This window comes from Mastomys coucha, unplaced genomic scaffold (genome assembly GCF_008632895.1).
Source record: "Mastomys coucha isolate ucsf_1 unplaced genomic scaffold, UCSF_Mcou_1 pScaffold5, whole genome shotgun sequence".
In the NCBI taxonomy this organism is placed as follows: domain Eukaryota; kingdom Metazoa; phylum Chordata; class Mammalia; order Rodentia; family Muridae; genus Mastomys; species Mastomys coucha.
In genome coordinates, this window is record NW_022196911.1 from 92362748 (window position 1) to 92385747 (window position 23000).

Below are 23000 nucleotides of genomic sequence, written 5' to 3' on the forward strand. Positions count from 1 at the left end.
GTGGTGGTGGTGGTGATGGTGGTGATAGTGATGGTGGTGATGGTGGTGATAGTGGTGACAGTGGCTACGGTAGTAGTGATGGTGATTGTGGTGGTGGTGATGGTGGTAATGGTGATGGTCATGGTGAAGGCAGTGATAGTTGTAGGCTTAGATTTTTAAAAACCTTATTTTGATGGTGGTGATGGTAATGGTGGGTCTTGTCCCCTTTAGGGCTCGTATATCAGATATCCTGCATATTTATATTACGATTCATAACAGTAGCACGATTACAGTTATTAAGCAGCAACCAAATAATTTTATGGCTGGAGGCCACCGCAACATAAGGAACTGTATTAAAGGGAGTTTGAGAACCACTGCTCTATTGTCTGGAGTAAGATCTACTGCACCTCTTACCTAATCACAGCTCTCATTTTCAAGGCCAGAAAGTCACGTGTAAACTAGATTTTAAAGATTAAAAACGTTTATACATCTCTGCGTGAGTGTATGTGCACCATGTGTTTTAGGTGCACATGGAAGCCAGAAGATGGTTTCAGATTCCCTGGAACTGGACTTACAGGTTACTAGCTTCCCAGTGTGGATGCTGGGAACAAACCTGGATCCTCACAAGAACGAGGGCTCTTAATCACCAGGCCATCTCTCCAGCTCCTACAAGCAAGAAAAAGTTAATATTTTCTGCAGTTATTCTAGTGTTATCCCAGTAGATATGAGGAGTAAGGGAATGTGGTGGGTAAATAGCATTTTCTTTTTCTTTTTAAAAAGACTTATTTATTCACTTGGCTAAATATGTGTGTGCATGAGTGCATGTGTCATGCATGTGTGGAGTCCAGAAGAGGGCGTTGGCTCTCTCAGTACTGAAGTTGCAGTTGTTTGTGGGATGGCCCTGGGGTTATAGTTGTATGTGAGATATTCTGCCGATCACAGTTATGTATGGGGCACCTGGCTTGTTATGTGGGTGCTGGGATCCAAACTCCAGTCTTCATGATTGAGCAGCAAGTGCTCTTAACCTTGAGGCGTGCCTCAAGCCCCAGACTTCAGGTTCTTTCATCAGATCAATTCCTTTTGAAAAATAGAATTAACAGTCTGTGTGGTCAAGCATTTTTTTTTTTTCTTTCCACTCATCAGACCTAATTGACTTTGGTGGGAGCTGAATATTCCTTCATGACACCATTCCTATAACGTCAACTGAGCTGGTTTGGTTGGGTCAATGAAAGTGTGAGCTATGGACTAGGAAATATTCAATTCATAATTTTTCCTTGAGATCTTGGTGACAATTTCCCTTTTCTCCCCAAGGCTATTTGGTCTGGGCTTTATCTCTTATAATCAAGAGTCTTGACAAGGAGCCCTTAAGGAAGGTAGGTTGTTGGAGAGATAACGAGACAATGACAGTGGAAACCACAGGCGTAAGAATGGAATCTGCAGAGGGATCAGACTCAGTGGCAAAATGTGATTGGAAGGCAGCGTGTGGCTCTTCCTAGGTCTTCCTAACCCAGCCCCTTTGTAATGGAATCTCTCCATCAGGTAAAGTAAGCAGGGCCACGCCTCAACAGGACTAGTGGAGAAGAGACTCTTTAAAAATGGGCTGAGGACGAACAGGCTCCAAATGGGTCAGCGGAGGCTGAAGAAGTGATTCAAATCTATGCAATAACCCTGGAAACCTCAGAAAGACATGAGGAAGGACCGAGATAATTGCACTTGAAAGATGAGGGCTCTTGACCCAGTGGACTTTAAAGTAAATTGTTAAAGTGTTCTAGCCTGGGAGTACCTGAGAGACAATGGAGACCACATTAAAATTTTTATTAGCACAAAGAAAAGCTGCAGAGGAAGCCCAGGGCTGAGCCAGGGATTTTGCATGATTAGTCAAAGATGGGAAGATTTCAGAGGACAATGAGCAGAAGGCCCAGGTAAAAAGAGATGGAGGCTGTGCCAGAAGGCTCCGTCAGTGAAGTGCTCACCCAGCTAGCATGAGTTCTTGAGTTTGATATCCAGCATCTTTGCCAAAAAAAAAAAAAAAAAAAAAAGTCATGTACAGCGTGTCTGTGAGTCTGTCCCTGGGGAGAACCAGGAAAATCCCTGGCCTTGGTGGCAACAAATTTTGTCAAATTGTTAGCTCTATGTTCCATGCAAGACCCTGTCTCAAAAAATAAAGAAGAGAGTAATTGAGAAAGATGCTTGATGTGAACCTCTGACCTCCATATCTGCAATTTCATGTGTGTGCGTGTGTGTTGTGTGTGTGTGTGTGTGTGTGTGTTGTGTGTGTGTGTATGTGTGCGTGCTCTCTCACATACACATACACATACACAGGAAAACAAACTTTGCTTCCTTACCGGTCCTTTTGTTTTCCATCCTTCCTTGATACCCAGTTCTTTGATGAATTTTAACATTCACCTGGGCCTGAATTCTCCTGTGTAATACTCAGTGTCCCCGATGTCTCCTCCTTTCAGGTCTTATCAAAATGTCCTGTGTCCTATATCAGTTCCTCAGGACAGTGACTAATCTGATAAACTGACAGGTACTAATGGGGTAAGGAATGTGAATACGCTGACACATTGGACCTCCAGGTACTTCATGTCTTATTTATTTATGAATTCTTACCTCCTGACATGGTTTCTGGCACATGCCAAGTATTCAGTTAATGTCTGCTGGAACTGAAATTGATGGCATATTCTCTTTTTCACTCAGAGTTTGGAAGACAATACCTTCCTCAGAGTTAAGACTGGATGGACCTTCCTCTGCATCTCACAGTCTCCATGAACCATGAACAGAACTTTTCCTTTGAGGAAGTCCATTTAGTGCTAAGCACCTCTGAGGATTCAATTAAAACTGAAGCTATTAATTAAGCAAATATTCCTGTTTTTAAGGAGGGTTGTGTTGTTATGTAACATTCAGAGTGAGTGTGTATTGTTGACATGGGTGTGATCATGTCAAGGACCCCACTCCTTAGAGCAAAACCTTCTCCAGGTAAATGGGAGGTTTCCTCAGCTGGCCTTGCCAGTCAGGTTTCCAGAACCAAGCAGCGCGCAATGTTATCCCCATAGCCTTATTGGTTGTATGCTTGGGTTCAATATGGGAATGAGAGCTTGCAGCAACTACCAGGCTGAACTTTAAAAAATACGCTTATTGGCAGGATGGTGGTAGTGCACGGTTTAATCCCAACACTTGAGAGGCAGAGGCAGGTGTATCTCTCGAGTTCAAGGCCAGCCTGGTCTATAGAGTCCAGTTTCTTGCAAGAAAAGGAAAACAGACCAGGACAGAAGATTTCTGTTCCTTGGAATTTTTATTAGCCAAATTCCAAAAGGGCCCAGAGTGTTTCTGTAGTCACAAAGAGAACCAAAAATACTAGTGTGGCTTCCTTCTTCCCTCCCTCCCTCCCTCCCTTCTTCCCTCCCTCTCTCCCTTCCTTTTTATTTCCCTTCCATTCCTCTATATTGGTCCAGGACAGCCAAGGCAACAGAGAGAAACCCTGTCTCGAAAATTTAAAAATAAAAGTTTACTTTGGTGTTGGAGAGCTGGCTCAATGGTTATGAACACTGGCTACTCATGTAGAGGATCTGGGTTCAGTTCCTGGCCCCCACATTGTGGCTCATAGCTACCTGTAACTCAGGTTCTAGGAAATCAACTTACTCCGACCTTCTTAGGTACCAGGCATGCATATGGTGCACATATGTACACGTAGGCAAAATACCCATGCATATAAAAATAAATCTAAAAAAATATGTACTTAATTTTGTTTTATGTGAATGGGTGTTTTGCCTGCATGTGTGTCTGCACCATCTGCAGGAAGTGCTTGGCCAGGCCAGGCCAGAAGACAATGGCATGCCCCCTAAAACTGGAGCTACAGACACTTGTGAGCCCTCTGAGATGGGTGTTGGGAACTGAATCCCAGGCCTCTAGAAGAGCATCCTGTGCTCTGAACCACAGAGCCATTTCTCTAGCCCCAGACTGCATACTCTTTGAGAGCACTGTGCTGTCTACACATGTTTATGTACTAGTGTTCTGAACATAATATTGGTTCAATAAATGCTGGAAGAATGAGGGAGGAAGGGAAGGAAAATAGGAAGGAATGGAGAGAGGAAAGGAGGGAAGGAGGGAAGGAGGGAGAGAAGAAGTAAGTCACACTAGTATTTTTGGTTCTCTTTGTGACTACAGAAACACTCTGGGCCCTTTTGGAATTTGGCTAATAAAAATTCCAAGGACTAGAAATGTTCTGTTCTGGTCTGTTTTCCTTTTCTTGCAAGAAACTGATGAGCCCATTGAGGACTAAACCTATATGCAACCTTGACTGCAAATGGCAGAATTGGCCTTCCCTGGGCTATTCTATTAGCTATAGTGTTAACATCTTGGGTTGACATGAATAAAACATAGCTGGCTGCCTCTTCCTCCTTTTAAAAACACTAGAAAGAGCTTTGCTGCTTCTAGTCTGGAGTCTGCGCTAGCCCCTGGGAGTTGGACACACTTTTCGTGCTTGCCACGATGATGTTAAGCTGGAGCGAGGAGAACATGCACTGTTTACAAGACACACACTACTCCTTGTGTAATTAAATGCTTTAAAGGGCTGGGATCTTTCCACTTTTAGAGATTTTAGAATCCTGGCACGTTAAAGCTCATTTCTCCATTTGCAGTTTAGGAATTGGGTCCTTCACTCCTAAGGAGAGGCAACCAAATAGCCTGTCTTGGTTGGTTTGATTACTCAGCAACCAAGAGATGCGCTGTCAGACTAGGTGTTCCTACAAACCCCATTATTCTTTGACTTCATGATTCTTTGCTAGACATCAATCAATAAAAATTCTGAACAATTAGGCTTTCCTTCCCTCTATGGCTCGAAAGAAAGAACATGTACAGATAGCACGGCAGCAGCCATGTGGAAGCTCACAGGGTTGTCACTGTTTTCTGAGAACTTTCTTTCCTTTGTCATCGGCTGCCACAGGAAGCGGTAAAGCTACTATCTTCTCGTTCAGCCAGATCGACATTTCCCGATTCTGATGTTCACTTCTGAATCTCCCCCACTTCCCTTCTACTTCAGTTTGAGGTTCACAGGCACACAGGGGGGTAAATTAGCACTTAGTTGAGCAGGTCTGATGCCATCTATGCAGCACCTCCACTGGTTTGCTATAACCTAGGCAGCCATTTCTCTACCTGGACCTTCGGTTTTCTCTTCTGGGGCTTTTCAAATCCCTTCCAGATCTGAAACTAGGAGTTTCTGTAAAGGAATCTGAAAGCACCTCTTGGGAAGAAAAACATGCCATCTAACTCTATGGATCTCTTCCTAGCTCATACTGCCGTGTGTGTGTGTGTGTGTGTGTGTGTGTGTGTGTGTAGGATATGTATGTGTGTGTGCATGTATGTATGTGTAATATATATATGTACGTATATATGTATGTGTGTATGTATGTATGCATGTGTGCATGTCTGTGTGTGTTTATGTGTGCACATTAGCATTTGTGTGTGTATTTGTGCATGTGTGTGCATGCATATGTGTACATGTGTGTGTTTCTCAGAGTGCTACAGTGAACGACTCAGAGAAGCAGGTTGGCTGGTAACTGAAGTCTGCTGAATCTCATGTGATGAGGAAATGGAATCAGGGGATGCCAACCTTCAGCTGAAGGGACACTCTTTGCTGAACCCACCTGAGGTTTAAGGAAAGAGGTTGCAGAATTCTCTTTGGACACTGCTTAGACCTCGGTATCTCATCAGTTGCGTGAAAAACCTCTTGTGTATTGTTTTGGACAGCCCAAAGCTGTATCTTGGTCTTGTTTGCGAATGAGGAGAGGGGCGAGGAAGGCCCGCTGGAGCCTCTGCCCTCTGTCCCTGCACTCACTGGTTGACAGTACTGACACCAGTCCTATTGAAAGTTTACCTCTCGGGCCAGGGCTCCAGCAGGGCTAGCAGAAGTCTCTTGCTAAGCAGAGTTGGGTACTGTCTTCTCCCGGGACTCCTGAGGTCTTCCACTTTCCCTGTCCTGGGGCATCTTCTCCTTTATGATGGAGAAGTTGAAAGTTGAAGGTTTTAACCACACTGTGGTGTCAGAGGAGGAAGGAAAACCTTGACCCATCCTTCGAGTTCTTGGTCTGGCTTTTGTACTGTGATTGCTTCTCATTTAAGACACAGCCCCACCTCCTGAGGGTGAGTGGGGGGATACCAGGTGTTGCTAGGATGGCTGTTCCAATCCTGAGCAACAACATTTTATATCCTGTAGCCTGCTCAGGCAGTGTAGAAATCAGCTCTGGGGCAGGGGGATTGCCATATGCAGAACTGCCCTGGTGAGGACAGCAGGTTGTCTGTCAATGTATAAAACCTACGTCTGGCCTGGACCACAGAGATTCCACTGGAGGAGAAATTAAACCTGTCTCACACACCAATCCCAGTGCTCTGATTACATTTACAGAGGTCGTGGCCTGCATTCTGTCACCATGGAAACCTCTCAGGCTGCCATGGTGTTGTCTCTGTGTGTGTGGTTGATATTTAAAGGCAAAGTCGGGCATTTGCTCTCCTCCACCAGCCCGTGTGAGATGGGATGAAAAAAACCGAATCTCTGAGAGGCAGGTCTTTGTAGTGGAGCTCAGTTGGTAGGGAGGAGGGAGGACCAGGGAGTGGGTGAAGATGCTGGATAGGCAGGCCAGGGGTGTAACCAGAAAAGACTCTAATTTTGTAGGAATGTAGGTGTCTTTCCACCAACACGTGGACCCTCATGGTGAGAGCAGAGCCCTGCTTTCTCTGATTCCTTCTCTAATTTGTAAGCTCACGTCAGAGGAACCAGATGGAGCTGGGGAAGCTTCGTTTGCCCGAATGCCCTTGGTGGTTTTAGTTTTACACATCTGGTGGCAGAGTGAATTGTGCTGATAACAATACCATTTATGAAGGATACCTAGTTCTTCCAAAGACCCCACAGCACTGTCCTGGAAAGAGCTACCAGGGGAGTGACTTATCAGAGGTCCCAGGCGCTGGAAGAGTAAATAACACCTGATTCCACAGAGGCAGAGAAGAACGCAAGTGCTGACTGGGCTCGTGACCATCAATTTTTTTCCTTTAGTCTGAAGACAATTATTTCCACACCATTGAATGGAGTGTAGATAACACAGACACCTTAATAGGCTGGGAGCAGAGGCTGTTTAGAGGAGATTTTAAGCACCGTGAGCATAAAATGAACGTGAATATTCTGCAATATGCATCTTACAACTTGTCATTAAGTGGATGGTCTCAATGATGGGGCGCAACAGTCTTTGATTGGAATATTGAGTTTGGGAAAAGGAAATTCTGCATCAATAGACTCGCGGTGCGGAATATCACGCATTACTCAATAAGACATGTCATTCTGTTGATAGTCTGTAGGCTAAGAAGTACAGCAGCTTATTCAAACAGCCCGAAGACCTTGTCCTCAGGGGTTTACAGTTGCTCCCTGAAGCTTTTCAAAATCACCGGGATAGAAACTCTTATATCGTGAAATTACAGCTTTAGCAAATGAAGTGGATCTGCTTCTAATCCCCCAAACTATAAGGACCTTTCCCTTTTCTCTTTAAAAAATTTTCTCCATATTTTCATGTCTCTCATTTTCCTCTTCTCATAAGCCTTGTACTGCCCCTGCCACGCCCCTCCCCCTCTCCCATCCCATACTCTGTAGATCTTAGCCCGCCAGCAGCCCTCCACTCATGGGGTACCATCTACCTTCTGATTGGTTCTCTACAGAGTCTGTATTTTTGGTGGGACCTTTGTTTCTGCCACAGTGAATGAAAGGGGAGGCTAATATCACACACCTTCTGAATCAGGGGCTTCCAGTGGGAGGGTACCACCCATGTTCCAAAATAGGTGGGGGCAGGGAGGACGTCTCTGGAGGTGGGTAGGGAAGTCTCATTACTCTGGTTCATTGGGGCCTGAAACTAAGAAAGCCACATTTACACCATCTCCTTAAAAGCAAGTTCATTTTTGTAAGAAGAAAAACTTTCATCTTTGGGGACTCACATCATCCACATATCTTGTGGAATCATTCCTCAGATATATCTTCAGTGAGGAATTAAGGTCAAGTGAGAGACCATGGATGGTTTGGCTAACACTAAGCAACTATCATGATATAGACAACCGTAAACACCCTCCCCCCGCTCTGTGTGTGTGTTTGTGTGTTGTGTCTGTACACGTACATGCATATGTCTACTGGACTTTTATAACAACTTTGAAACATTGTCATTATTGGCATCATGTGTAATGAAGAAACTTAAGCACAGGGGAAGATTAGCAATTTGTTCAAGAAACAGTTTTGAGGACAAGGCTGTCTGGAATACAGGTAGTTTATTTATTTTTGTTTTTTTGAGACAAGGTCTCACTATGTAGTCCTGGCTGGCCTAAAAGTTGTTATGTAACTCAGGCTGGCCTTGAACTCACAGAGATCTACCAGTCTCTGATTCCTGAGTGCTGAGATTAAAATCGTGTGTCATGACACCCCAAAGGACAGATTATTAAGAAAGGAAAATCACTCATGAGACTAGGAGTGGGATGGACTGCTGAGAGAAAGCCCTAATAGCAGAAAGAGGAAGAGCTGACTGAAGGTTGATGGGACAGGAAAGGAGAAGAAAAGCAGAGCTGGGGAGGGCTGCAAGCTGGAAAGAAGCCTTACCATTTTGCTTTAGCACATAGACAGAAAGATGGAAAGAGAAGAGAAAATGGTGGGACTGGAGATCTGGAAGATGGTGGGAGAGGGTGGGGTCAGGAACTCCCGTGGAAGGGTGGGAGGAGGAGGGACAGTTGTTTCTTCGGAAGGAAAGATTCGATAGGAGAAACACACTGTTGTGTGTAATGTCATCCTGAACCGCTCTCAGTGAAGCAAAGGGACTCTGCCCCGTCCGTGTGCTTGGACTGAGATAGTCTGTCTTGGCTGTTTCCCTCTCTGACCCAATAGTGCTTCTGGTAAGATTTGCAGGAATGGTAACCCTGGTCAGGTAACCACTGTTCTCCTAGAACACCATGCAACACTGGCCAGAGTTTCTTACCAGATTCTAAATAATCAGTTTCTCACACTTTGAATCCACTGCCCAGATCCTGAATTCTAAGACCCGAGGTAAAGTGAAGAAGAAGAAAAGGAATGAACTTAGGAAATAATTTTTAAAAATTCTGGGTGTGGGTGTGGGGAGGTTGAGACAGAGTTTCTTTGTATAGCCTTGGCTATTCTGGGAACTGACTCTGTAGACCAGGCAGGTCTTGACTTCCCAGAGGTCTGTCTACCTCTGCCTCCAGAGTGCTGGGTTTAAGGTGTACACTATCACCACCTGGCTAAAAAAAAATCTTTTAAAATAAGATATGAAAGGAGGAGAGAGAGAGAGAGAGAGAGAGAGAGAGAGAGAGAGAGAGAGAGAGAGAGAGAGAGAACTCTTCAGGAACACTTCTGCCCCTCTAATATTTCTTTCCAGTGCTTCAACTGTTTAACCCACCAAGAAATGATTACCTCTTTTTATCTTAATTTTCAATGTTATCCAAGGTTTTAACGACTTATCTTAGTATCACTCTGATCCATCAGAACTTAGTCGAGTACCAGGATCCTGCAAATCTCCATCCCACAACTATGGCCTTGGCTCAGTCTGCCTGTCATGTGGATCAAGCCTTTAGACTACACAGCTACTCAGGAGCAAAAGCCTCATCTGGCAGAGGCTGTCACATTCTGAGTCCCTCCAAACCCTTCTTCGGCTTCCCAAGAGAACCAATCAAAGATAGGAAGTGTCGGAGTCAGCAACTTCTGTGGCCTCCTGATCCTCTGCCAGGCTCATCGCTGCCCAAGGGGGATGTCTACTGTGGTCTTGGGGCTAGAGAAAGTAGAGTTCAAGAGAGGAGGAGAGTGTGAGGGGAGGACAGTAACAAAAAGATAAGGCAAAGAGTAAAAGGTTACTATTTAAATGGACCCACAGTAACTGTTTTCCCAAACTGCTCCCAGGTTTTAACGACTTATCTTAGTATCACTCTGATCCATCAGAACTTAGTCGAATACCAGGATCCTAATGCCGGCGTAGCTTCAGAATGGGGGCCCCTAGCTTAGAGCACTGAGCCTGATCCCCATAAAGATTATTCTAACTGTCTGCTTATGTGTGTACTCAGTATACATACATGTAGAGGTCAGAGGTCAACCTTGGCTGTCATTCCTCTTTACTACTAGTCTGCTTTGTTTTTTGAGACAGGATCTCTCACTAAGACCTAGGTTCAGTGATAGGCTAGTCTTGCTGTCCATCAAGTCTTAAGATCTGTTTGCTCTACCTACCTAGCTCTGGAATTACAAGTTCATCCCACTATGCCTGCCCAGCTTCTTGGGTGGGTGCTTGGGGATCTAACACAAGTCCTCACTTATGCTGGAAGCACTCGATTGATGAAGCCATCTCCCAAACACTTCTTTCTTCTTTTATTTCCTTTGAGATTGTATCTCACTATATATGACTGGTTGGCCCTGTCCTAACTGTGCAGCCTCTGCTGGCCTTGAGCTTCTGACAATCCTGCCTTAGCTTTCCGAGTGTTGGGAGTACAGTGTGTAACTCCATGAACAGGTCTCTTGGATTTTAATTGTCCCTCCTATATTCTCTGCTTGGACCTCAATGGGAAGCTGATATGGGAATGTTTTCCAATATGTTGCGTTACCCACCTGCCCTCCTTGCTGTTCCAAACAGCAGAGAATTTACGGGCATGAGCTGGAAAGGGAGATTATAGAAGATGCACGTTTGTTGGTGTGTGCATAATAGTAACCTCCTAAGTCGAAGGGTTTGCTAATTAGCTGCAGCAAGGCTCCTGACAGGTGGTGGAAGCCCTGTGTTCTAAGGCCACAGACGAGATGGAAGTGGTGTGCCACACTGACATCTTTGCCTTTCTTTCCTCTGCCATCAAGGTGGCATGGTGCTTGTTGGTTTCCGGGGCCTTGAAAATCGTATCGTGAGCCCGGAGTTTTGGCACCGACGTTGCACATCATCTCTCCTTCCACATCCCTTAATGAAGTGTGCAACTCTTGTCCTCATTAAGCCCCAGCATTGTCAATAAAAGAGTCAATAAACCTGGTTGATGGGGCTGGGATGGAAAGGCTGAGATGCGGCTGCGGCACATCCACAGGGCAGGCGTCAGCTCTGCCATGTGTCATGACCCAGTGTTCGGGGATCAATACTGGGCTGAGGATAAAGCCTCAGGACCTGACCCCTGCAGTCTCCTCCCCTCACCCACCAGGCCCAGCGTGGGGCAGTGCCAGCCAGCTCCAGCTTTGCTTGCAGTTGCTCCCAACCCCATGACGTTTAGGTGCCAGATGTTCTTGTTTCTTCCTGATTGAGCCCTTTGGACACCCTATGGATGCATACTTAGTGCCCACCTGGCGAGAAGACACGCAGACAGCATTTCCAAGTAGCCCAGAGGCCAACATGGGTCTGATTCTCTGCATCCTCCGTCTGCTGACAGCATGTGAGGAGTCCCAGAGGACGGGGCATGCGTATTCTCCACGCTGTGTGGCTGGACTCCATTTCTGGCTGTCCCGCCTCTCTCTAGATACCCTTATCTTATCTAATTACAAGGAATTTTAGATTAATTTCGTGGCCTCTGCTCCCTAGGACCTCTTATCTGTGGGGGCCTTGTATTTTCACCTTGTCATTCTTTTGTTGTTTGCCTTTAAGGGGTGATGGCCAGAAGGGGATGGTGTTGGAATTGGGGTGGGGGAGAAGAAGGGGGGGGGGAGGCAGACAGATCTGGACCGATGCCTGTGTGTGAAGACAGCTGGCTGCTTTCTTCCATGTCAGCCACATGGTACCCAGCCACACAGAACAGGACCTGGGCAGGGACTCACCTGCTGCCAACCTCTCCAGATCTCTTTGATATTTCCGACAGAGCAGTAAAGGACTCTTGACTATCACTTTTTTTTTTACTTTGCTTCTCTCCACCTCCTGCAAGACTCCTCCATGTCGTTTCCATGGCTACCCCCAATCAGATTTGGCTTCCTGCGAAATTGGATTTCAAAGGAGGACAGGGCTTCAAAGGAATTTGTCCATTTAACAGAATGTCATTAGGAGTGAGGCTGCCTGCTGAAGCAGGGTCCTCAGATGATTAAGGAGGGGCAGCACTCATGTGTGGAGGCAGGCTTCTGTCTGCAATGAGGAACCTTGATGCAACATGACAATGGCGTATTGGAAACTGCCAGTCACCGGCACACATCACCTGACTTACACCTCCCTCTACCCCCATCTCTCCCATGCAAGGAGAATATCTACTCTGTGCAGTACTGCTAGGTGGCAGGAAGCCTGGAGTTCCGCCCTTTGTCAGATAACTCCTGAGCACCTACCCTATGCGACCACGCTGCCCCAGGTCCTTAAATAAAAGGGCGGGGCACTCTGGGTTCTCTTCAGATTCTAGAAATCTTTTGCTTTTTACTAAAGAAAGAGGGAGGGGTTGTCCTTCCTTTCCCGTCGCTGGAAGAGAAATGGAGGAAGTTTGTGCACTAGAGAGGGAGGTCCACACCCTCCCCTTTTGAAGAACAGTTTTATGTTTACAAAAAGAAGAGTATAAATTTAAGTCAATAAAAAAAAAAAAAGAGTGTGTGTGTATGTGTGTGACCCACATAGCCTCTATGTTTAAACATGCATGCACCCCAAGTGAGTCCAGAGCAGCTTTGGTTTTTATCAGGGGGACAGCAAGGTAGGGAAAAATGTCCCCAGAGGCAGCCTACACCCCATCTGGAGCCTGGGAGAGGCAGCCCAAGCCCGTCACCATAGCTTTGCCCAGTAAGGAGCAACATCATGGAGTGGGCTTCCCTGGTGACCCTGACTGGGTTCTGTCCCTTCAGTTCAACTTGTTGCAACTTATAGGTGGGTCGTGAGGCCGTGAAACCAAGAGCAGTCCTCAGGTGTCAGGATGGCTAAACGCCAGCAAAGCCCTTAAAAATGAGGGTCCCTAACCTTGAGAAGGGATCTTCATGGGGTGTGTGCAGGCACCTATTCCAGGAGATGCATACTTCTGCCTTGTGCCCTTCTGAACGGTTTCTTCTCTTTGCTCTGTCTCCTTCTACACTGAGATCAGTATTATTTCCACCACCACCCAGGCAGATAAACAAATCATTTACCACCTTCCATTATGTGCTCCAGCACTACTCCCAATCCTTCATACCTATTCTGAGGATAGAATAGAATCTGAGAGAAAGGAAGAGGGAAAGGGGGAGGGGAGGGGAAAGAGGAGGGGGGAGGGGGAGAGGGAGAGAGAGAGAGAGGGAAAAGGGGAGAGGGAGAGGGGGAGCGGGAAAGGGGAGAGGGAGCGGGAGAAGAGGTGAAGAGAGATGCAGAGGCCACATAATTCTAGATAATTTTCCAAACTGTAAAGTCTTCCCACCATTTAAAAACCCAGTCTGGTATTGAGCACCCGCAGGCGCTCCCATCCTCCCCTGTGTTCATGCTCTTTCTTATATCGTGCATGCCGCTCTACTTTCTTCACGCCCGTTGTACAAACAAACAAACAAACAAAAAACAAAAAAACAAAAACAAAACCCAAATAAACAACCTTTGAGTACTTGTTCACTCACAAGCAGCTGACAAAAATAACAAAGGGTTCCACGTACTACCGTCCAAGTTCGTGCTGTGGTACCATCGTTGGAACCTACTACAACCCAAACTTGGGCATTGACTGGCTGTACTCTGAGCGGGGGTGGGGGAAATGGGGGGGGGGAGAAGGGCACAGCCCTGTGATCTCGTGATCACTTTCTTCCTTCCTCTGTTCTGAGAAAGACCTGTTTCCCACCTTCTCACAGTCTTTCACCTCCGGAGGGAAGGATACACTCTCCTTGTGTCTCTGTGGGTATTCCCTCTGATGCTGAGTCTCTCAAATGTTGAGGATCGGCATTGTCGCCCGGACTCCAGATTTTAATCTTTAACCAGCACGGCTTTCCCCGACCGTGAGTTGGACCAGAACTGAGGCACTATATCCTTGGCAAGGACTAAGCTCTTTCTTGGATTCAGCCTCGGCACCCCGGTTCAGGAACAACCACGGCCTTTTAAACTGACGCCCCAAGGTCAAATTGTTCAGTGCTTAGAGGTTTCCGCCAAGACCTAGCCTCCAAGGCTCTTTGGAGTCTAGGCAGTCTTTTGGTGCGGGGCTCAAAGGAACACGCCTTTGACCTTGATTGCCACTCTGGCACCAGTGCACCTGCGCCCGGGGTCCCGGCTCCGGCCGCCCGCTGCGCGCGCCGCTTCCTGAGCGCGCGCCCGGCGGCCCCGCCCTGCGCCTGGGCCCCGAGGCGACAGCCGAGGTACAGGTGCCTGGGGTACAGCTCGCCTCCCTCTGCCCGCTGCCGTCCCGAGCAGGCCTCGCGCCCCTTGTCCCGCCTTCTGCTTCGGCCGCCCTCTTGCCGCGCCAAATGCAGGCCATCGCCCTCCCGGAGGAGATCTGTTGGCTCCTGGAAGGTAACTCCTGGCTCAGGGCCAGACCTCTGTCCTGACCTCTCCCCTCCGGGAGGGCTTTTCAGTGCTGGGCTGAAGGCAAGAATGGAGACACCAGGGCACTAGCCCTTTAGCCCGATCACTCACCTAATATAAGTTCTAGGCTTCCAGAGTCCTCAGTCCTCCCAGTTGTCCCCAAAGCCAGCCTCGCTCCCATCCTGCCTCCTCAGGGTCCCCACCACTCCCTAGAGTTACACATTTTCTCTTCCTTCAAGGCATCTATATCACTGAGCATCACTTCCAAGTCTCTGAGGTCTTGCAGGCCAGTTTATGGCTTCCCCTGACATCTTGCTTGGTCTTGAACCTGTCCCTCCGGGGCAAATCCCTGAGGTGTGCATGATTAGTTCTCATCCTCTCCAGTTCTGACTCCTCACCTCTTGGAAGACCCACGCCTTTCAGGGTAGATGTCTCCTAGGCACACAGTACGGTTTTGGAGATTTATGGGTCTTTGGGCCAAGCCTGGTGGTTAGGGGACATCATAAGTGTGGGAAGTCAAGGAGTGCTTTACTAGCCTGAAGACTTCCAGGGGTGTCATCTACCCAAGGGAAGCCTCAGAGTACGCTGTTCCTTCCCTTCCTGAACTGTCCTGTTGTGACAATTTCACCTTCAAAATGGTCCTTTAGAGTTAAGGTCACACGTTCATACACCCAACATACACTCCTGACACTCCAAAGAGACTTCCCTGATGGGCAGTATCTTGTACTTGGCTCACATGGTGAAAATGTGTTTTACTCGTTTTCCTATGACCGACCTTCCTGGGAGGACAGAGGCCTGGGATCTGCAGTTGCATAAGAGTCTCAAGAGGAAACTGCTCAGAATTAAGCCTTTTGGCATCCAGGCGACATATCTGACACATAGTTAACAGATGGCCTGCTTTGGGCAGGTCATGATTTTGGCAAGCTGCATCCTTTCCAGTTTCTCTCAATTTAATTGGTTTTATATCTCCATTACCTTGTTATCTTGGTAGAAATGCCTCCTAATCAAGGATTTGGCCAGTGCTTTTGAATTCTGTGTGTAGCCCTGTTTCTATTCTGGATTGCTTCTCTGTAAAAGTTGGCAGCCTAGGTGTTTCTTTTGAGGCGAAATTTCAAAAATCTATTTTAGAAAAGCATTTTATTTATTTTTGGAGTGTATTGTGTGGTTGTGCATGTGCCACAGCCTGTTTGTTGAGTTCGGATGGCAACTGTTGGGAGTTGACATTCACCTTGCATCTTCCCTTGAGGGGGACTGAACTCATGTCTTCAGGCTTGGCGGCAAGCACCTTTACCCACCACCATCCTCCCTTGTACTCAGGGGATTGAATCTAGAACCTTATACATGCTCACTAGATGTTCTACTACTGAGCTACATTCTCTAAATTATCTAAAATCCACTTAGCTTGTAAACCAAGAAACTGTAGAAATAAAAAGTTATTTGGAAGATAGAAGAAATCACCAGGCATCTAAAGAGATTTAACCCATGCTGGTTCGGTATCAGGTACAGAAAGGAAGAACATAGTTGTCTTTGGTTTTTAGAGAAGGAACTGCACCCACAAGTTAAATTCTACCCTTGTATTTAAAGACAGAGTGTCTCTTTTTATTGGTGTCAGTCATTTTATGAGGAAAACCCCCATTTTACAAGCTTGCTAAATGATACTTCAGTTTGGTGCACAGGCTCCAATAGAAAAATCCCCTCTTATTTTCAGAGGCTAGTGACACAATCCCCTCTTTCAACATTTTTGATGTGCAGTTCTTTATTGTTCAAAACTGACACTCTGGTAAACAACTCATTTTTGCGCCTGCCGCCTTCCTTTACCTCAGATTATTTTCTTGTTAACGGACTGTTTTTAATTGAAGTCTTAGATCTCCTTCTAGAGCAGAATCTTTGTTTGCTGACAAGCAGGCCCGGGTATGAATGGAGATTAATTGCATGTCACATACTTCTGTATCAAACTTGCTGTGTCTTAACAATCTCTGATAGTGCTCAGGTCGCTAGAAGATATGGAGGAGTCTGAGCTTACGCTGTGAGGAGTTTCACCGCTTAACTATTTCTTGAAAGCCATCCCTCCCTTTAAACTTGTAATTATGTTCTTGAATCTGAAGTGCGGGGAAATATAAAGTGGAATATAACCAATGATTCTATTGAAAAGTGGTTAAAAAGTATGTTTTTTGAAAGATTTGTGTGATGATAGCAACATATTGATTGTAGGTTTTTGTTTTTTTTATAATGGAATGCAGTCTCTAGTGTAAACCAGCAAAATGGTTCCCTGTGTTACAAATTGTGAATATTAGAAATCCAAAATAGCCATCAATTTGTCGTCTGGGCCTGGTTACAAGCCTCCCCCCACCACACGCTTCTTAAGGTTCACTGTTAACAGTTAGGAAATCTGTAGGTCCTTGATCTCTCTATAGTCGCTCAGTGGGAGGGAGTCACAGGATATGAGCTGCAACCATGGCTGCCACACAGCACAGGGCTGGAGTTTCCACAGTGAATTACTGCTTTCATAAACCAAGTCCTACGCATTTGCACAGTGATTTAATGCCGGCCATCACAACCATAACTTAAACATTTATCTATTTGTAACAATAGGAGCATAAAATGACAGGGACATTTTTTGATATAATGGGTGTGCTTTAAAAAATAAAATATGCAAAACACTGTGCAAGGTTTATACTGAGAGTTTTGCATAATGAGGGTCTGGAATTAATTTTAAGTATAAAATTTTAAACATTTGAAGATGTCTCATTTGACATGGAAGTCCTACCTCTAGGAACATGTTAGAGAAATTAAATATATGTTTATAAATTTCAGGTGTCAGTGAGGTGGGAAAAGCAGGTGATGGTCAATTGGATCATGGGACATCCATCTTAGTTGACATCGAAAGAACGCCAGAGATCTGTGTGTCTGTCTGACGTCTGTCTATCTTGGCTTGCAAAGTGTCCATGGCGTGTTTTTAAGACTAAAGAGATGTAATAAACAATAGTACATATAATGGCCCATTTTTTATTTGAAATCAAAAAGCCAAAAAAAACCAGTTCCATATATCATATAGGTTTGCCTTAGGAAAGTGTCCTATGCTTTCAACAGTTTCCTTTTAAGGTCAGAGAGACTTGTAGGGGTTAATGATTTTTATTACATATATCTTCAGTGGGTTGAATTGTGACAAAGGCCGTGTATTACTTCTTTAATCAGGAAAGAATAGTCAGATAGGATTTTTTTTTCTTAAAAAAAAAAAAAAAAAAAAGACAGATAGTAGCCCAGAAGTTAAAGGGCCATTAACTTCAGGTGTTGATTGCTTTTCCTGTTTAGCCATGGGAAGTTGTGTAGAAAGTGTACATTAAAATAAAACAAAAACAAATAAACAAACAAAAAACCCCACCTTCTCTGTTGATTTTTTTTTTTTTTTTGGCAAAAGACAAAGTGTGGAGAAGCGTCCAGTATCCCAGGAAACCCTCTTCCATCCGCTCTACTGAGCTCCCCACACCAGGACAGTGAATAAGGTGCAGCGTAGATAAGGAACTCAGGGCATCTTCCGCTTTATTGAAAGAACAGGAAATATTCGGGTCTGTTTTTAAGTAGTCAGGCTTCGGATGTTGTAGAAGTTATCTTTTTGTTTTGTTTTGTTTTGTGCTTTTGTTTAGTGATAACGATGCTGAAAATGAGAACAATGGGTTGGCGGCTTGTAATCTTTGTTGCACAGGTGCAAACACAGTCTCCTCTTCCTGGTCTTTCTAGCGACCCCTCCCCTTGTGTGTGCCTCTGTCTCTCACTCTTTTTAAGTTAAGAACCAAAGAGGAAAGTGTGAAGGGGGTGCAGCAGATAGATAGGAAACCTGCTGACTTCACCCTGACAGCTGATAGACCCAGCTGCCTACCCAGTGCGGCCATGGGGCTCAGAAGATGGACTGAAGCCCAAACATCACTGCCTGGCTCCCTAGCACGGGCCCTCATGTTCTGACTTGGTGGTTGCTTACTTGGTGGTGCACGCCTTTAACCCCAGCAACTGGAGAGGCAGAGGCAGGTGGCTCTCTGTGAGTTCAAGGCCAGCCTGAATTCCAGGACAGAAGGGCTACACAGAGAAACTCTATCTGGAACAAAACAACAACAACAACAGCAACAAAAACCCTCAGTAGTCATTAGCCATTTCCTTCTAGATAGTTCTGCAGACTCTAGATAGTTCTCCAGAGTGGTAGACCTAGAAGAAAGAATAAAACTTCTTTCAGTTTCTCTAGATAGCAAAGATTCTTTTAAACCATCTAACTCGTAAACATCTCCGATCAATTCTTTTAAAACAGGAATTAGGAACTTTCCTCCATTTCTTAAGCCAGCTACACTGGTCTTGGAATGAGCGTCATTTAAATACTCCTAAACTCAGGATTGTTCTGGTGAATGTCTGCTGTTCAAAGCTGTTTCTGACTGGGATATTCTTGTTTGCCTTGTGACTGCCAATGTCTGATCTAGTCCTTTATATGGAGCTGGGGACTGAACCCAGGGCCTCACACATGCTAGCCCACGATCTCTCTCTGAGCCAGACTCTAGTCTGTTTTGTACTCGATAATTTGCTGTTTATTACCTTCTTAGTGAAGCTGAAGCCTTTTGCTACTCTGCTGGTTGGATCTGTGTCTTTGGTGTTTCCGGAACATTCGATAATCGAGTATTTTGGAGCTCTGTGTAAAAGTATACAAGAGGCATCTTTGGGATGGGGATGTAGTTCACTGGTATAACACTTAGCTGGCATTCCAGAGAGAGACACCGGTTCAGTTCCCAGTACTGTGTATGTGTATGTGTGTGCTCATGCCTGTGTGTGTGTGTGTATGTAGGTGTGTGCTCATGCCTCTGTGTGTGTGTGTGTGTGTGTGTGTGTGTAGAGGGAGAGACAGAGAGACAGAATGAATGGCTGGGGTGAGAGGGTTTTTTTTGTTTTTTTTGTTTTTGTTTTGTTTTTGATTTTGTTTTTTTCTGCCCACCACGTGGATGGGTTCCAGTGATTGAACTTATATCCTAAGCCCTGACTGCAAGCACCTTTACCCTTTGAGCCATCTCGATAGTCCAAAGTGACTGTCTTGATAAACAAGTACCTAGGCTGTGAGGCATAGTTTTGTGGTGTGTGTTTGGCTGCTCTGCCTTTTTGGGCTAACTTTTGATACTGGTGGTCTTGTTGACAGGTAAGTTACTGCTCTCCTGAATCCCAAGTGGTAAAATGTGAGTTTAATGTTTTGTTTTGTTTGTTTGCTTTTTCTGACTAGAAAAGTGATAACTTGATGCTCCAGGGATAGAGGATGCTGGGGGTTTGAGATGGGGATGGGTGGGTGAGGGAGCACCCTCTCAGAGGCAAAGGGGAGGGGGGAGCGGGTCTTCACTCTGGGAGGGTAGACTGGGAAGGGGGGGCGACATTTGGAATATAAGTAAATAAAATAATTTAATAAAAAAATAAAGATCAGAAAAAGATGAAACCAGAAAACATAGGGTACAAAGTCACCCATTGTCAACAATTGTTAAATTTCCACGGATTCCATGGATTTCTTTTGCTAGCAATATAACATTGTTGCTATAAGAAAATATCAAAGTGAACATTAGGAAATATTTTATTGAGACAGTGTCTCACTGTGTAGCTCTGGCTGGCCTTGAACTCACTACGTAGACCAGTCTGGCTTCCAGCTCACAGAGTTCTACCTGCCTTTGTCTCTGCCTTCCAGGTGCTGGGATTAAAGGTGTGTGAACCTCATCTGGATCAATAATCTCTTGGTTGATTTAAAAATAGCTTTAGGAATAAAATGGCAGTTCAGTCTCATTTTCTCTTAAGTCTTCAGCAATAGTTCTCTCTGTGTTTTTGTTTGTTTGTTTGTTGTTGTTTGTTTTGTTTTTGTTTTCCTGAGACAGAGTTTCTTTGTGTATCCTATCTGTCTTGGAACTTGCTCTGTAGACCAGGCTGGCCTTGAACTCACAGAGATGCCCCAGCCTTTGCTGGGATCAAAGGCATGGACAACCACCACGCACGGCACTAACATTTTTTTTTTAAAGTGACCGTGCTTAGTTTCTGCTGTAGGCTTACCACTCAGAACACTGAACAACGAAAGCCTTAGAGGTAGATGACACTCGTCCAGGCTGGGAGCCTATGAGGAAAGAGTGGATAGGAAAGGTCAGGGATTGTGGAGGAGAAGAAAGCAAACCAAAGGCAGGAAGAGGCTTCCAGGGCCCTACTCTAGCCATCTGGCTGATGGTGCTGGACACAGGCAGTGACTTACATGTATCATGTATGAGTGAGCACCTGTGTAGCTTTCCCAACTCGTCATGCCTAGCAAACCACACCAGCCAAATCAAAGCCAGGTCCACCAGCACATACAGGAAACACTGGATGTCAGGCTACTGGTATTCTGTATATTTAAGTCGAATATCATAACTGTCCTTTTGAGTTACACATTACTCGTCCATAAAAGAAACCAGACTGGCGAGTGGTGAAGCTTCTACAAAGCCTCATGATGGTTTTTGGTAGAAACGAAAGCAGCAATTCCTGCTTCCTTGTTATAGGTGCATGGGGAGTTATGAGACCACTGGGAGTTCTGTGATCACCGCCAAAGACCCCAGCAAAATCAAAGCTCTAAAACCGTAGTGTTTCACTTCTCCAGCCCTTTACTGGCAGTCTTCATGAGCACTTTGTCTGGGAAAAATGACTTGACAGTTCTCTGTGTTGCCCTGGCTGTCCTGGAACTTGCTCTGTAGACCAGGCTGATCTTGAACTCAGAGATCCACCTGCCGCTGCCTCCTGGAATACTGGAATTAAAGGCGTGTGCCACCACCACCCTGCAGCTTTCATTTTGTTAAGAATTTGTTTTGGCAGAGGCAGGTGGATTTCTGAGTTCGAGGCCAGCCTAGTCTACAGAGTGAGTTACAGGACAACCAGGGCTACACAGAGAAACCCTGTCTCGAAAAAACAAAAAACAAAACAAAACAAAAAACCCCCCAAAACAAAAAGAAAACCAAACAAAAAAAATTTGTTTTAAAACTTAATACTAAGGGGGCTGTGGAGATGGCTCAGCAGTTAAGAGTACTGACTGTTCTTCCAGAGATCCTGAGTTCAAATCCCAGCAACCACACGGCGGCTCATAACCATCTGTAATGAGATCTGATGCCCTCTTCTAGTGTGTCTGAAGACAGTGACAGTGTACTTACATACATAAAATAAATAAATCTTAAAAAAGAAATTTGACTTGACAACTACTTATCTTTTTCTTATTTGAGGCAGGGTCTCACTACATAGCCTTGGTTGGCTGGGAACTTGCTATGTAGAGCAGGCTAGCCAAGTTACAGAGATCCACCGGTCTCTGACTCCTCTGTCATTGTCACACACCCACTTGCTTTTTGTTAAGAAGTAAAACTTGACAGTAAGGCTCAGATCACATCTCCAAGCCTTGTTTTTACTTCCAGGAAATTACCTGTGCACAATGGAGACGCTGTCAGAGTGCGCAGGTTGTAGGAAGTGTGACCTGAGCGTTGTATCTGCCTGATGACCCCAAAGCCATGGAGTGTTTATGTTTTTTAATTCTCCATCTAGTTATTATAGACAGAACAATGGAAATCCCGACAAACTTACAACACAGAGAAAACACAACCCTGGAACCAAGACACCGCAAGGATTTTAGGTTGAGTTTTATTTAACCGGTGGCCAAACTCAACGACCAGCATTAAAGCTTTTCCTTTCAAAGTCTAATAATCAAGCCCATGGAAATATTTGCATGTGTACAGGACAGTGCACAGATGGACATAGTTTCTGCAGTGCTGTGGAAATAGAAAAATAAAATGGAAATAACACAAGCAACAATCCATAGGAGGGCAAAATAAACTGTGAACTCTTGTATATCAGTTTAAACACACACACATACACACACACACACATACACACACACACAGACACATGCACACACACACACACACACACACACGCACATGCACGAACACTCACACATTCACAGAGAGGAAAAGAGAGAGAGAGAGAGAGAGAGAGAGAGAGAGCGCACACCTGGGCCTGACATGGGCTTTTGAACACTCAGAGCCCAGCCCCATCAATACACTTCCTTCAGCAGGGCCACACCTAATCCTTCTAATCCTTTCAAGTGGTGCCACTGCCTGGTGACTAAGCATTCAAATACATGATCTTTATCCAAACCACCACACCTCCAAGGCTGACAATAGCTCATTATCTGGAAGTAAAAGAACAGATGCTGAGCAATGTGTTCAAACGATGGAATACTACATAGCAAAAAGTGATAAATTTATACATAAGTGTAAATCAATCTCAAACATTCTGTTGAGGATAGTCACATGAGTGTTTGAAGTTTTAGACTCTATTATGACGGAAGTCAGAATGGCGGTTGGCTTTGAGGAGGGGCACTGATTGTTAGGGAAGATTCTAGGTGGGTGGAAGTTTTTCTCTGCTGATCTGGATGATGGCCACACAGGTGTGTGTATGTTAAAGATTAGTGCATTTACACTGGTGGTATAGCCTGGACAAGTACTGGTGATAAGGGGGAGGCCCTTGGTCTAACTTCAGTACTGGGGGAAAAAGACCACCACCATCACCACCACCATCATCACCACCACCACCACC

The 23000-nt window shown here is 45.3% G+C and overlaps 1 protein-coding gene and 1 long non-coding RNA gene across 3 annotated transcripts in view; one reads left to right on the forward strand and one right to left on the reverse strand.

Annotated features, from left to right (window-relative positions):
- The window catches only part of LOC116079002, an 18276-nt gene extending 4103 nt beyond the window's left edge, over window positions 1-14173 (reverse strand). Inside the window, exons 1-3 of the long non-coding RNA XR_004113701.1 lie at window positions 13720-14173; window positions 13055-13095; window positions 2724-2727 (exon numbers count right to left, since the gene is read on the reverse strand). This is a non-coding gene — a long non-coding RNA (uncharacterized LOC116079002). The remainder of the gene's footprint in view (window positions 1-2723; window positions 2728-13054; window positions 13096-13719) is intronic.
- Skap1 (src kinase associated phosphoprotein 1) overlaps window positions 13737-23000 on the forward strand; it is a 306639-nt gene continuing 297375 nt past the window's right edge. For both annotated transcript variants that reach the window (XM_031354487.1, XM_031354488.1), the window contains exon 1: window positions 13737-14381. In XM_031354487.1, the coding sequence (XP_031210347.1) occupies window positions 14336-14381 (46 nt within the window). In that variant the 5' untranslated portion in view covers window positions 13737-14335. The remainder of the gene's footprint in view (window positions 14382-23000) is intronic.